The 16142-nt window shown below is 36.2% G+C and overlaps 3 protein-coding genes across 3 annotated transcripts; 1 reads left to right on the top strand and 2 right to left on the bottom strand.

Annotated features, from left to right (window-relative positions):
- The first annotated feature begins 5037 nt into the window (after positions 1-5037).
- Positions 5038-8069, top strand: LOC133205067 (uncharacterized). Its single transcript, XM_061340809.1, has 4 exons — positions 5038-5297; positions 5933-5997; positions 6584-6730; positions 7774-8069. Exons 1-4 carry the CDS (start codon positions 5038-5040, stop codon positions 8067-8069), a joined length of 768 nt encoding a protein of 255 aa, XP_061196793.1.
- A 93-nt stretch (positions 8070-8162) lies between these two features.
- Positions 8163-8911, bottom strand: LOC133172017 (putative nuclease HARBI1). The gene is made up of 2 exons (XM_061306820.1): positions 8800-8911; positions 8163-8554 (listed from the first exon to the last, which is right to left on the bottom strand). Exons 1-2 carry the CDS (start codon positions 8909-8911, stop codon positions 8163-8165), a joined length of 504 nt encoding a protein of 167 aa, XP_061162804.1.
- Positions 8912-10851: 1940 nt separating this feature from the next.
- LOC133205068 (uncharacterized) lies at positions 10852-11373 on the bottom strand. The gene has a single exon (XM_061340810.1). The coding sequence runs from the start codon at positions 11371-11373 to the stop codon at positions 10852-10854; it is 522 nt and encodes a 173-aa protein (XP_061196794.1).
- Between the last annotated feature and the right edge of the window lie 4769 nt (positions 11374-16142).

Genomic DNA, 16142 nt, shown 5'->3' on the forward strand with positions numbered 1-16142 from the left:
ATCCTTGCCTTTTCGATATCTAAACGTAAGAGACAGTTCACGGTAGCTCAGTCGGTAGAGCGTTCGCTCCGTGATCGGAAGGTCGGGAGGCCGCGACTGACCTATGTCGATGAAAAATGGGTAGCAACTGTTCCTTCGCCATGCGCTCGGCACTTTGAAGTGAAAGTTGCGGGTCCTTCGGATGAGACCTTAGAAACTGAGGCCCCGTGTCGCGGCAGACGTTGGCACGATAAAGATCCCTCACTGCTCAATGGCCCTGACTGCCGAGTAAAGGTCAAAATTTGAAGCCCTTCACCAGTATATGGTGACATCTCTATATGAGTGAAAAATTCTCGAATGGGACGTTAAACAACATACAATCAATCAATCAATCTAAACGTAAGATCATACCACTGTAGCTTAAGTAGCATCTTCTGAAGTCTCAAAGGCACGGATAGAACTGGTTTTTTTAAAAATCTACTCTAGTGGTTTGTGGTCAATGAAGACAGTGACTGGCTTATCGAAGATGTAGCAATGAAACTTGGATACTCCATGTACAATTTAAAGCATCTCTTTTTCAATGTTTGCGTATTGCTTGTCTGTAAGAGCTCGAGATGAGTACGAAATGACACGGCCTTCTTGCATGAGGCTTGCCCCTAGACAATCTTTTGAGGCATCATATTGTATTTCTGTTGGCTTGCTTATATGAAAGAGCCCAAGGACTGAGCGGTTGTACAAGCGGTTCTGAGTTTGTTAAAACTCTTTGGTGTGTTTTATCCCATTGAAATGGAATGTCAGCTTTAAGAATTGTCTGAGAGGCGCATCCATTTTGCTCATGTTCCGAATAAATTTACAAAGGTACTGCACTAATCCTAATAATCTCCGCACAGCTTCCTTATTTCCTTATTGGTTGGTGCTGGCAAGTTGCAAACAGTACGAATCTTTTCCGGGTCGGGTCTGATGCCTTGAGCATTAATGATGTGTCCTACGTAGTCGGTTGCTCTCTTAATTACAGCTTGAAGGAAATGGTCGTGGTGCTCGCGATCACGATCCACGATCAAAATGTCATCCATGATTACAAATGCTCCCTCCATTCTTTTTAACATTTGATCCATTCTCTGGGGCTGGCATTATGCCAAATGGGAGTCTAAGCCAGCGGAAACGACCAATCGGGATGTTAAAAAAGTGGTTATGTATGATGATTCATTGTCAAGTTTAATCTGCGTGTAACCAGATTTGGCATCAAGAACTGAAAATAATTTTGCACAAGGAAAAGAGGATGACACTTTCTCTGCAGTCTTCATGGGGTGGTGTTCTCTCTTAATGACCTCATTAAGATCTTTAGGGTCTATACAGATTCCAAATTTAGTTCCGTAGGCTTACAATCATTGAGCTTACCCATTCGGTGGGTTCTTCAACGGAAATAATATAACCATCCGACTCCATTTCTCTCAGCTTTCCAATGGTTTGTGGCTTAAATGTCATTTTAAAGCAGGTTAATGATTGATATATTACCAAATTACGAGCTTGAAGCGGGGGTGCCTGAAATTGAATTAGGTACCTTGTGGGAAAAAAAGAAGGGGTTGACCCCATATTATGGTAAGCCATTTATCTGACTTACGAGTGTTTGATTTATTATCACTGGTAGAAAGAATGTCTATCATGGTATCTTCATCCTCGTCACAGTCACTTTCAGATTCAGACAGGCTTATCGCCAATGGTCTACTTTCTTACAATAATTGCAAGTGGTACCGACTACTGGACATTTGGTATGGTTGGCATTCAATCCACAACATGTACAAGTGGGGTTTTTATATACTTTTTCAGTCTTCTGCTTTATCGTACTGACCTGTTTTCCTGTTTCAGACTTTTTCTGCTTCACTCAAGGTTTGGAAATATATATTTCCTCAGATCCCCGGATTAATTTAAGTTGTGACTGGGACTTTTCATACTGGCGCCCTATTTCAAGAGTTTTGGCAAGATTCAGACCTTGACCTTGATCAAGTAACCGTGCTTGTATTTTTAGGTCACCTGAGTCACTCAGGTGACCTATTGCTATGCGTTTTCGTCCGTCGTCGTGCATTAACATTTGAACATTTTAGCTTCTTCTCTGCAACCGCTTAACCAATTTCAACCAAATTTGGCATATAGCATCTATGAGTAAAGGGGGAACAAAATTGTGAATTTCATGCCCCCCCCCCTCAGAGGCCAGAGGAGTGGAGCTAAAACCACCAAAATTAATGCAATCTTTAAAAATCTTCTTTACTCCTGGACATCAAGCAGTCAAACTGTTAGCATGATTGTAAAGCATTGAGCCCTCTAATAAATTGTGAAATTCATGGCCCCAGGGTCAGAGGTTCTGGTGCTAGGGTGGGGCTATATAGATCATACAGTGAAAGCGCATTATTCCTTTGAAAATCTTCTCTGCTCCTGGGTATTAAAGTAACTTAGTAAATAGTTATGATGAGCAAGAGTGCCTCTTCCAAAATTGTGAATTTCATGGCCCCAGGGTCAGGGGTTCTGGTGTTAGAGCGGGGCTCTATTGATTATATAGTGAAAATGCATTAATTCATTGAAAATCTTCTCTGCCCCTGGGTATTAGATAAAGTAACTAAGTACATAGTTATGATGAGCAAGAGTGCCTCTTCCAAAATTATAAATTTCATGGCCTCTGGGTAGGGGATTCTGGTGTTAGGATGGGGCTCTATTGACTATAGGGTGAGTTAACCATGCATCGGACACATACCTTGCTTCGGACAACTTCAAGCAATAAACTTTCATTGAACCTGAGTCTCCCCATGTTTTTACTTGTTTCTGTCTTAAAGATGAAGAATTAAACTTTCTAATGATGTCGATTTTTATTTTCATGTTGTGATAAAAATACCACAAGAATGGCCTTGAAATTACGTCATATTTTGCATCATCAAAGGGGAGTAACCAGAATTTTACGATTTTGCAATTTTTAGAGTTGTCGTTCTTTTAAATAGACGTCAACGGAATGGGTCGGACCTTGGTAAAATTTGCCAATGATTGATAATATTACAGAAATTTTTCAAAAATTTTACTTCAATGTTTGTATTATATATTTTAGAGTTGTTTTTAACTAGTATGTTTATTTCACCGTACATCGGACACAAATTAACCATGCATCGGACACTTTCCGATGCATGGGTAATCACTTCCATTTTCATGTAAAACCCAAATGACAGCTGTTTTTTACGGAAATAGAAACTCTAAATTTTCAGTGAAAATACAAATTATCGATATATGATGACTAGAAGTGGACTCAATTTATTTGTTTAAACTAGATGATTATAACCCACGAGACAAAGGCGCGAGTTGTCATATTATACTAGCATTGTAAAGCCTTTCTAAGGCGATTTGATGCAACTAAAAACTCTTCATATTTGAGGATCGAAATAGTCATTCAAATTTAATTAGAAGGTTAATTTTTAAATAAAAGATAAAAATCTTTCGATATCACTAATTTTGAAGCACCAAGATCAAGGTATGATATTTTTCTGGTTCAAATATCGTATGTCCGATGCATGGTGAATATTGTCCGATCCTTGGTAAATTCTGACTTATTTCGAAAAAATCGGTTTTTAATGATATTTTCTCAATAAATAGGGCACGATTGTGTCAAAAATTTATATTTTAACCACATACTACATGTTAAGTTCCATTTTGATAATATTCGGTCGGTAGCGATATCACTAGAACTTGTTGAAGTGCAAGGGTGTCCGATGCATGGTGAATTCACCCTATAGTGAAAATGCATCAATTCTTTAAAAATCTTCTTCTCTGCTCCTGGGTATTAAATAAACTAACTTAGAACATAGTTACGATGAGTATGACTGCCTTTTGAGAAATTGTGAATTTTGTGGCCCCTGGGTCAGGGTTTCAGGTGTTAGGGCGGGACTCTATTGACTATATAGTAAAATTGCATTAATTCTTTGAAAATCTTCTTTTCTGCTCCTGGGTATTAAAAAAACTAAGTTCATAGTTATGATGAGCATGGTTGCCTCTTCCAGAATTGTTAATTTCATGGCCCCAGGGTCAGGGGTTCTGGCCCCGGGGCCACGAACGTTTTATTTTACTCAACTCAAATCTGAGTTTAAGTTTTTTACTCACCTGAGTTACGACTCAAAAAAGTGTGCCACGAAAGTTAAAGCAACTCAACTCCGCTGAGTAACAAAACGCAAATTATTTTTTATGATGTAAGTGGCCTTGGCAATGTAAATAAAAGAAAAATAAATAATGAAAAACGTAATCTCTTTGTTTTCCTTTTGAATCTACCTCTATAATGCCAATTCACATAATTGTGACGTAATATTTTTGGTTTTGATGACGTTGCATACTACGGAACGGCTGTCTCACCAATATGGAAGAATAATAGAATCATTCATTACAACGAGTGTGGGATAGTGAAATTCCACCAAGGGGACAAGATTCACGGTCTAGGACGAGGCTTTGCCGAGTCCTAGACCGTGAATCTTGGCCCCGAGGTGGAATTTCACTATTCCCACACGAGTATGTAATGAATGATTATTTTTCTCGCATTATTTTATCCAAAATAACGGCCTGTCAATGACGTCGCTATGATAGGGCTAAAAATATATTCTTTTAATTTTCCATCTAATTAAAAATCTAAATACACCATCAGAGAGAGCGTACCTGAAAATGGTTTACACGCAGTGTAAACTGATAAAATGAATTTCAGTCCATGTAAATTAATTAGATAGATAAAAACTGGGAATAAAAAAACTTATCTATCCGAAAGCGTACACATTCATTCAAGAAGACCCTTCCGCGATCTAAAAATAGTGCCATATTAAAGTGAAAATACGACAATATTTTGAATGAAAATAAGTTTATCTTAATAAGTCAAATGACAACATTTTAAGTATATGTAATATTTTTTAACATTGTTACAATTTCTTTATATAAAGACGGAATGTTTACGTTATCGTTCGCGGCGTAGTAATACACAGTGTAAGACAGAAAAATCTCACACTGCTGTCTCACACCGGACAAGTCAATCTCACACCGGTGATTATGCGAGAAATGAATGTACTGTATGATATCATAGTTGAAAATCCTTCCAAAATTAACGAAACAATATTCGAGGCTGTCGAAACTCCCCTCGCAGCATCCACTCCAAAAAGGAAACCTTCCTGGAGCGACTTAGAACAGAGTGTTTTAATTGAATTTGTTTCAAAAAATGAGCAGAAACTTTTTGGAAAGTTTAAAGGACCGGGGAGGGGAAAAGTAGAGAGAGAAGCTGCCTGGGAGGATGTAGCAAGAGCTGTAAACGAGTATGTTTATTTCAAAGAATTATTTATTATTTTCTTACCTTGATAATTTATTTAATACATTTTAAAAATTCTATAAAAAAAAATTCTATAAAGTTTTAAATTATTCTTGCTTGTATCTTGTAAAGTTAAATTATAGATTTATTTAATTTATGAGCTTTTTACTGAGTTAATAACACGTCATCTGGGAAGACTTTGAACAGACTATATATACAAATAGAAAGTGCTCAGAAAAGAAAAGAAGAAAATAAATGTCAGGTCCATTTTCCATATAAACTTAGCATGGTGATAATATATCATACAGCAAATAGTTTAGCATAAAAGATCGTACTATTTGTAACCCGGGCTACCCTTCCCCTTTTTAAAGATTTTCACTGAAACAAAGATTAAAGTGCAAAGAATTTTTTCAGTTAATTTAATTTACTTTTCATATTGATATTTTTTAAGTGTGAAAAAACTTGCAAATTACTTATGTGTGTCATGGAGGTGGATTTGATGGGCGCACATGCAACCCCCCCCCTCCCCCTTCCATCTAGGAAGTCTTCATAAAACTTATCATATTCATTCCATACTGAAGAGTTGCAAGTATTGAGCTATATTTCTTTTCACAACTTATTTCCGGTTTATTTCTGTTACAGATTAGGTATTTACTTTCGGACAGGGAAGGAGGCATCAAAGCAGTATGCCAATTTGAAAGCCAGAGGTACACATCTAAAAATCATTTACTTTTTGTTATTCTGGCTATATTCTGAATACAAAGCACATTTCAGTTAAAAAATCAAACCTTGTCTTTTATCTTCATAGCATCGTTTCGTAATATATATGTACATGTATCGGTAACACGCGGATCCAGGAATTTTTTCCAGGGTGGGTCAATCCGCAATCAAAAAATTTCCAACCTAGAAATGTCTCGACAAGCAAAAAAAAACAAAAAAAGAAACAAAAAACAAAACAAAAACAAAACAAAACAAAGCAAAAACAAAACAAAAAAAAACAAACAAAAACAAACAAACAAACAAAACAAAACAAAAGCAATCTAAAAATCCATTTCCCCAACGTGAAAAAAAAATTGTGGTGGTAGTGGGGTCCACGTTTTCTAGAGGGGGTCCAAATTCGTTTTTACTTGCTTCAGTGTATACTTTTAATAACTTTGCAAATTCTGGAACCCCCAACCCCCCTCTAGATCCGCGCATGGGTAACACTCTTTTATTTACAACGGAGTCTCTAAAAGAAATAATGAGTTTGACAAGCTAAAATAAGTTTTATTATCATTATTGTTCTTAACGTAGCAAAGTACAAACTGTCCCAAATTATAAGACCCAACACAGGTGGAGGTCCAAAGCCCCCATCACCAACCCCTGTTGAGCAAGCCATGTTGGATACTTTGGAGGGAAGGCCGTCCTTGCAGGGATTAGACTCAGGTTTTGATTCTGGTGGTAAGAATACTTTCTTGATGTAAATGAAATACATGTAACCACCTTTAGTAATAACCTTAATACTATTTCGTGAGATTTTATATTACTATATTGGATATACGCAGTTCGAATTACCTAGTAAATCAAGTGAAAACAAGCATTCTGAGAGTATTGCATTAGCAATACTAGTCCCCTACCGGCAAGTGTAATCTGGTTCCGTTCCCGTTAAGAAATGAAAATGCCATAATTCCGTCAAAAATTAATGAAGCGGGACGAAATGCAAACTTGATCTGTAACTAATCAAGGTAAAGCCACATACCTAAAATCAGCTCAATATCTACAAGCGTTTAGAAGAAAATTGTGGAAAACCCGAAAAAATTGAAAAGGCCGTAATTCCGTCAAGAATCAATGAAGCGGAACGAAATGCAAACTTGATCTGTAACTCATCAAGATACACTCACATACCAAAAATCAGCTCAATATCTGCAAGCGTTTAGGAAAAAAGTGCGGAAAACCAAGTGGGACAGACTGACAGACAGACAGAGGGACAGACAGACAGACGGACGGACGGACAGACGGACGGACAGACTCAGAGGAAACCTATAGTCCCCTCCGGTTTCACCGGTAGGGGACTAAAAAAGCATGTATGTTTATTTCCTAGACATACGCAAAGAATACGTACATGTATTAAAATCCTCAACAGATTTTTCACTTTAAAAGCGCTAAAATCGTGCGTTTTTTTTTTAATTAATTGATTTTTTTTTGGGGGGGGGGGGAGGGGTCAAAATCCTTGCGCGAAAGCACAAAATAAAAGTGTTAAATCGTATATATATATATATATATATATATATATATATATATATATATATATATATATTATTTTGCATGATAATTGTTGTGTTATATTAAGGAGAGGAACTAGTAAGTTGATAAAAACTTGTTTCTGATCCTTTTGATTGTCAAAAAATATGTTCAAAACAAACAAAAGTGTTACGGGTTGCTCAAAGTTACTCATATTTTTATTTTATGTATCATTGAATAGTTACATCATTCTGTTTTAACAGAATTAGAGAAGGAAAGGGGTCAGGTGGCATCCATCTCAACATGCAGCGAGGGTCAAGATTCATCTTCAGACACGTACACCTCAGTGCCACCTCGCTCTAATAAAGAAAACAAAAAGGAACAGAGTTTATTGATTCTACAGAAAGATCTTCTCAAGACAGAAAAGAGAAAGTTAGAGTTAGAAATGGAGCTGATGCATTTGAAGAAAAAGAAGATGTTAGAAGAAGTTGAAGTTTTAAGTCTAGAAAAAGAGAAGCTAAAAGAAGAGATATTGTTATTGAAGTTGAAAAAGAATTAAATAAAACGTAGTTTTATAAATGCAAATAAATCATCAATGAAATTTTATTTTTTAGTATATATATCTATTTAAATATCGATTCTATTTACGTATTCAATGCCCAAAAAACACATTGGCGATGTGATCTCTAACATGCTTTCCTTTGTGTTGCCCTCCTACCGCAGGCAGAGCCACCTCGTCGATCAGTTGACCTTGAACAGTTGGTATCGGATCTACAATGTCATGTCTCTCAATCCCAAGATTGTGGAGAACTGTGCAGGCCACAATGATAGCGCAAGCTTTGTCGGGCTCCACCCGTAAACCTGTCTGTAGACAAGGAAACTTCCTTTTTAGGATACCAAACGCCTGTTCTATTACTACTCTCGTGCGACATAAGGATGTATTAAACCTCTCCTGTGCTCTTTTACTGGGAGTCAAATATGGAACCATGAGGTACCTCTTGAGAGCATATCCTGAATCACCCAAAATAATACCATTTCGCGCTCCTGTAAGCATAAAAATTCTATGTTCTGAATGGAAATTAAAACAAAAAAAATATCAGCAGTTAACTCCAAAAGTAAAGCACTTTAGAATGCCCTTTTAAATACCGTTTACTCGCAAAAATTTATATGTTAATGTATGACTGAATATTCTCCTCCCTTTTGAAGCTAATAATTTTTTTAATCATTATTATAATAATTTATATGTCATAGAAAAATCACCTATTTCCGTTTTCTTATTTATGCCTTACCAGTTTCGAAGAGTCTAGCAAGAGACGATTCTCTAAACACACGGGAATCATGTACACTACCCGGCCATTTTGCAACGCAGTTCACAAATCTAAACGAGGCATTACAGGCCATCTGAAAGAAAGTAAATTTACTATTCTTTTTTTTTGGGGGGTTGGGGGGTTGGGTTGGGTTGCAAGTACAAAAACAAGTTAGGTTTCTGCTAAATCTTACAAACAAAAAAAATTATACATGTAGTATATTCCCTCGATTATTACATATAATATGTTATATTTTCAAAATCAGTCTGACCATCAAATTTGCGACAATGTAAATGCATACAATCTGAGAAAAGCATGTCATTCTTTAAATTGATCCTTATCCTTATCTCTCAATCTTGCCATAGACTAAAACCACGTGACTATCATCAGAAGAAACAATTGTATATATTCTATGAAAATGTGATCTTGAACAAATATCCTTAAAGACTTTGAATATCATCTTGAGTAGAAAAACAGATGAGCATAACAAAAAATCATTTATTATAGGTATTGGTGGCCAAACAAACAAACAAAAAACGTTCTATGGTTAAAATATTATATTTAAACTTGTAATTGTATTGCAAAACCTCTTAATGTGCGATATCACACGAGTCGTTTTCATATAAAAATAGTGGAAAAGAGAAATTTGGCAACCAATGAAAACGATATAATACGACTTAATTACGATACTTTATTTTCACCTGCACATATAAAGCAATTGAAAAATGAATTAGTTAGGGAAAAAAAACATGTACATATAATTACAATAGATTATATTCACCTGCACATTTAATGCATAATAACCCTTTCTGCATACATATTCGGCCTCGTTCTGGGCAGGACATCGAATTCGAATTAATGTGCCGTCGACACAGCATACCACATTAGGAAAACCTTTTATAAAATTAAATAAAACGAGAAAACCAATAATAAACGTATCAGTGTTCACATATTTACTAATCATCAGTATATTTCAAAATATTTTAAATTCGATTTTTTGGGGGGGGGGGGGTGATAATGACCTTTTGTCTTTTCTTTTAATCATTAATTAAAATATTTATTCCATATTTGGCCAGAATGAAAAATTACATAAATTATTGGAAAAGACATTAGAAAGAAAGAAATTATCAATAATTCATGCAAAAATCACGAGTCAGCTACATGAACACAAGTAAACAAGATATATAGCACCTGACTTAAATAATATTTAAGAAACAATGTATCATTTTTAAACATCTATCGGGATATAAATACGGTTTGGTCACGAGATCAAATTCCATAAAGCCCGAAGGGCTTTATGGTAAATTTGATCTCGTACCAACCCGTATTTATATCCGATAGATGTTTAAAAATGATACATTATTACTTATATTTACATTTATGACTTATTCATATTTTATATTTTCCTGATTATAATCTTTAACGCGTGAAATGTTTTATTTTTCAAACTCAACGGCACGTATTTGATCCATTGTTTGCGCGTCGACCCTTTATGACGTCACTGAGAAATTACGTCGAACGTTTATGACTCGAGGAACCCGTGTTTATACGGATATAGATACGCGTTGCTTTCAATAGTGTTATATAAGGGAAAACATTTGCAAATGTAAATATTTATATTTAACCCCCCCCCCCCTCCCCCAATGTATATATATTGCAGATCTTTGTTTTCATAAGGCTATATTTTTTTTTCATTTTAGGAAGTGTAATATAATAATCTATTCATTCCCATAACAATTAATTGCTAAAATTGAAATATGTCATGAAACACAGCTTGGATTAACTTCCGAAAATATAGAAATCTGGGTAATTTCGCGAATCATACTTCTGTGCAGCTGATTCTGAGTTATCTCCCTTATAAAATGGAATAAGTTCATGGAGTATGAAAATTGTGTGCGACATTTCAGATAGTTTTGGTTTTTTTATTATACTTTTTTCTTATGATATAAAGAATGTGGAGGCTGCTTTGCGGAACAGACTATTAAAAGTCATTGAAAGTGTGTTTATTGGATGTTTTATGACGTAACATTAGGCCTAGCGTTCGGGCACTGTACATCGTGAGGTAAGTAACTGCCAAGAACGCAGTTGTTTTAGACTTGTCATGTCAATACAGATAATCAAATCTTGGATATGTATACCTGCTAAACTGTAGAATTTAGTGCGTATCTCTGCAGTTTCAGGAATTGATGGGAAGCGAATGAACTGTCTGGCTAGCGAACAGAGGAGGGAGGTAACTTCTCGTACAGCTCGTCCTGTAGTCGACTTGGAAATAGCCAGCGAGTCCCCAATAAGTTGGTAAAACGCACCCGTAGCAAAGAAACGAAGTGCTAGTAACACCTGAAACAATGGTGGCAGAGCCGAACTCCTCTTCGTCAGATGTTCTAGTTGGTTTTCAATGAGACTACATATGAAGAAAATAGTGGCGGATCTAAACCTGTATCTCATAAAAATTTCTTCCTCTGTTAACGATTCTAGTGGATTTGATCTATCCTGAAGTCGACGTGGTATCCTCTCTTGCCTAATAATGTTTTGCATTATAATGCGTCTGGCAGCCATTTTTGTGTTGAGTTGACTTCTGAGACAGCTACCTAGCAATCTCAGATATTTTAGAGAAAAACTCAAGAAAAAACTCTAATTGAGTAAGACTTAAGTTTCGTGGCACACTTTATTGAGTTAAACTCAGCGATTTGAGAAAAAATCTCAGATTTGAGTAAAATACAGCCCTTGAGTTTGACTCAAGACGTTTGTGGCCCCGGGGCCTGGTGTTAGGGCAGGGCTCTATTGATTATATAGGGAAAATGAATAAATTCTTTCAAAATCTTCTTCTCTGCTCCTGGGTATTATTCAAACAAAGGAAGTGCATTGTAATGATAAGGAAGAATGCCTCTTCCAAAATTGTGAAATTCATGGCCACTGAGTCAGGGGTTCTGGTGAAGAGGGGGGGGGGGGACTATATTGATTATATAGTGAAAATTCATAATTTCTTTCAAAATATTTTTTCTACTACTGGTTATTAAGCAAAGAAACAAGTGTATAGTTATGGTGAGCAAGGGTGCTTCTTCCAGAATCATGAGTTTATGGACCCTGGGTCAGATGTTCTGGTGTAAGGGTGGGGCCTTATTTATTTAATAATATAGTGAAAATGCATTATTTTTTTGGAAATCTTCTATGCTTCTGGGCATATTCGAGGCAAACAGAGTAAACGTTTTAATATGCAAAGGTATTTTTACCAGAATTTTGAACACCTGGACCATTTTGTCAAGTGTTCTGGTCCTGGCCAGGGCTCTATTAACTTGTATTCTGCTGAGCAAAGTTATTCCCCTTTGCCATTCACCTTTGATAATTAATCACTGTAAGCAATGTATTTGAAAGGTTAATAGAATAAGAGAATTATGCAAGAATATTTCTTGTATAATACAAAAAGTACTTTCATAGTTTTAATGATCAGGTAGAATTGGAAATAATAGATGAATAAAAACAAGACAAAAATAACTTATCTTTTTAAATGTACTTCAAAAGCCAAGAGAGGCCAATGTGAGAAGTAATAATATGGGGTTAAAAATAGACATTTGGTTAATAGTCTGCATGGTAATAGTGATAAATAGGGGACAGACAGATACTAGACCAATTATTTTGTTGATGCTAATCATACTATTTTTCTTGCTTTTGGGCAACAAATCTTCATTTATCAGTTTATAGATCCTCTAAATTGTTGTATTGTACTCAGGCGACCGTTAAGGCCCTTGGGCCTCTTGTCTGATATGCCATTCCTGCAATAATTGCATCAATTAAAATGTCACTGTGTCAGCATACTCACAGTCTATCTGGATTAAACATAGATTTTTGACAAAATTATGAAAGGATTCGCCTTCTTGCTGTTTGCACTGTTCGACTGAATCTGGCGGCTTCGTGATCGGGGGGCCGGGGTTCGATTCTCGTTTGCCGCGTCAAACCTAAGACGTAAATGTAGGTAGTGTCTGTCTGTTTTTCGCCAAGCGCCTGGAAAGTCTCGGGTCTTTCGGATGAGACCTTAAAAACCGAGGTCCGTGTCACAGCAGGCGTTGGCACAATAAAGAACTCTCGCTGCTCAATGGCCCTGAGTGCCGAGTATAGGTCTAAATTTGAAGCCCTTCACCGGTATATGGTGACATCTCTATATGAGTGAAAAATTCTCGAATGGGACAAAAACAACATACAATCAATGAATCTCGCGGTCCTCTTGTTTTTTCTTGGTCTTACATACACTTCAAACTTGTCCAGTTTTTTCTTGGGATCATCTTCCTCTCTTGTTCCCAATCGAACACCTCACGGCCATGTTTCCAATCCACATACCTAACCATCCGGCCTTGTTCTTTTTGTCAGCTTTACATAAAGTTCCTTTAAGATTGGGCTTTTCGTCCTGCCATCTGTGTAATCTCCACTTACGACTACTGAAACCACTATAAATACAGTAGGCATTCAACACCCGAAAATTGAAAGAAACCCATTGCGCAATTTTGGTTTGTGAGCTCGTCAACTGTACGTCAGTGTTCCTCTCACTCGCGCGCGTGTGCGCATTTATCACGGCCAGGAACACGTTTAGATCCTTTACAGTACCGTTGTCAGAGACCTTTAAAGTTAAGCACTAAAATTGGTGCGTTGTCATGACATCACAGGTGAGGTTAAGATAATGTCCGTCCGGTGTCATTCAAAATATACAAGAATTTTTACTGAAGGCATAAAAAAATCATGTTTTTGTTCAATTCCAGGAATACACATAAGTATTGAGAAACAGATACAGCATTCAGTATTCATAACAAAAAGTCTTGTCTCGATTATCCTATATATATTCCGAGTAGTTTTGATTGGCGAATACATACCATGCCGTAAAAGCATGGATGTGCGGTGAAAATATATATATTTTTCGTCGTCAGTTTATTTAAAAGCACTTTAATTTCGTAGTTTGAAAAAGTAACTCTATTTTCATTTCATTGGACATATTACAGCCTTTTGCAGAACACATAATACATGAGAACTTGACATTTATAAGCAAATTGTCCGTTGTCAGTACATGTTAAGTTGATATGGTCCGGTGTCACTTGTCTTAACATGTAAGTCTGTCTATGAAATGGTGCGGAAATGATCAGATTTATTTTATATTCTTAAGGCACATAATATCGGGAGAGGGGGTGGTCCCAAACTTAAACTTGTACCGTTTATTTAATTAGTATGAAAGTATTCTTTGAAAGGTCGATTGCCCCAACCCCCTCCCCCCGCTTTTTGTTTCAGTAGAGTGAATTCTCTCGTCCAAGAAATTGGAAATTAAGCCAGCTACTAAATAAGATTTTCTTCTCTCTATGTAGTTTGTCACAGAAATTTCAGGTAAATTACCAATTACTGTCCTACCCCCTCTCCCATCTTTCAAAAGCGATGCTATATGCATGAAGAGATAACAGATTTGTGCAAATATCATGATGATTGTAGTAATAATTTAAACTTGGTTGTCTAAAAGCAGCTCAAAGTTCAACAATTTGAAATAAGAAAAATGCAATAAAGTAATTTCAATTCTACTAGGTACATGCGTGTATTTTGGTGTGCAAATCAGCAGTACCAAAAAAAATCATAATAGACGAACTGAATAGTATGCCTTTTATTTTACTATTCGTAAAAAGTAAAGATAATTTTATGAGTTATAAAGTGAAATATTCTTAGCTATACACGATGCCAAAGTCTGTTGGTTGGCTGCTTGCTTGCTTCATGTCCCTTGAACACTACTGACTGCCTATTGAGGGATGCTTTAGATCTGTACTCGGCACTTGTGAACATAGAACAGAAAAAAAAGATTTATTTCGTATCGACATCTGGCTATGATACGGGACTTACACCGGTCTCGACGTCCGCGTTGAAATTCGAACCAGCGACGTAAGAATCAATTCTCTTGCTCCTCCATACTAGAGTGAAATGCTCTAACCACTGCATGCGCTGCTAAGGTGCTCACCCTTAAAAGTCTAACTTTGAAGCTCAGTATATCTTAAATTCCTTTGTCATTAAATCGTCCACCCATTGATATATTCAATTATTTTTGTTTTATAATGAGATTGGTCCTTTGAATTTAATTTAAATTATTAAGGTTTTCTCAGAGAAACAATTATAGAATTATCGATGAAACATGCTTTTAAATTCTCTATTAATAGCACTTGTTCGAAACCTACGGCGCCGTTGGAGGGTCAGATAAAAAAAAATTATTTGTTCAGACGAATAAGATATTTGTTCGGACAAATTAGATATTCATTCGGACAAATTATATATTTGTTCGGACATATTAAAAATTTGTACGGACAAATTACATATTCGTTCGGCGATACATGTATGACCGGTTTTCCTTTCCAACATCTTTTCCCTCTATTTTCAGGTATTTATCAATTATAATAATTGATAAATAAAATGCATTAAACAGTAGTTTACCAATGTTGTATACTGTACAATTCTGACAACAGACCGATGACAACGGACTGAATTTTCGTAACTTGTCATGACAACGGACATGATTTGAATTATAGCAAAAATTTTCAGATTTACTTTGCTTTGAATTTTATTTCAGGGGCTAACAATACCTCATAATATTACCTTACCTAGTGTTGGGTATTGTTTATTGTATAAAAGAAACAAGATGTGCTTGTGAAACACTGATGCCCCCGTATGGCAACTTATAGCAAAGGTTAAACTTTCTCATATGCAAATCAAATATGTTGGGGTGTTGCTAAAACGCGGAACGGAAAACGGAACGGAAAGCGGAACGGAACGGAAAACGGAAAATTTGATGTCAAGTTTTCACTAAGCACAGGTATAATTCAGACTTAGGAAGCAATATTCTTTATCTAATACATGTAAATCATATCTAATTAAAGGTTATAGTAACAATGTGATTTATTGATGATTTTTTTCCCTCAAAACACGTGGCATATATACATGCAATGGTCAATAAAATACACATTAATTAGACTCACATCCCATTATCTATCAGAATGTCTCACTTCATGCGCGGATCTAGAGGGGGCGGACCCCCCCCCCCCTTCCGAAATTTGCACAGAGTTATTAAATGTATATACGAAACCAACTAAAAGTGAACTTGGACCACACCCCCCCCCCTCGAAAACGCGGATTCCCCTCGAAAACGCGGATCTGTATAAAGTCGGTACGAAAAGTCATAAGTATTGAGCTTTAGAAGTCAACGACTACCCCCCCCCCCCCCGAAATAGGTTTTTCACGTTTGGGAAAGGACTTTACGGGGTTTTTTGTTTGTTTGTTTTTTTGTTGTTGTTTTTTTTTTTTTTTGCTTGTCAAGA

Source organism: Saccostrea echinata, unplaced genomic scaffold (assembly GCF_033153115.1).
Source record: "Saccostrea echinata isolate AGI-Se365-2 ecotype Australia unplaced genomic scaffold, CSIRO_AGI_Sech_v1 ptg000054l, whole genome shotgun sequence".
Classification (NCBI taxonomy): Eukaryota; Metazoa; Mollusca; class Bivalvia; order Ostreida; family Ostreidae; genus Saccostrea; species Saccostrea echinata.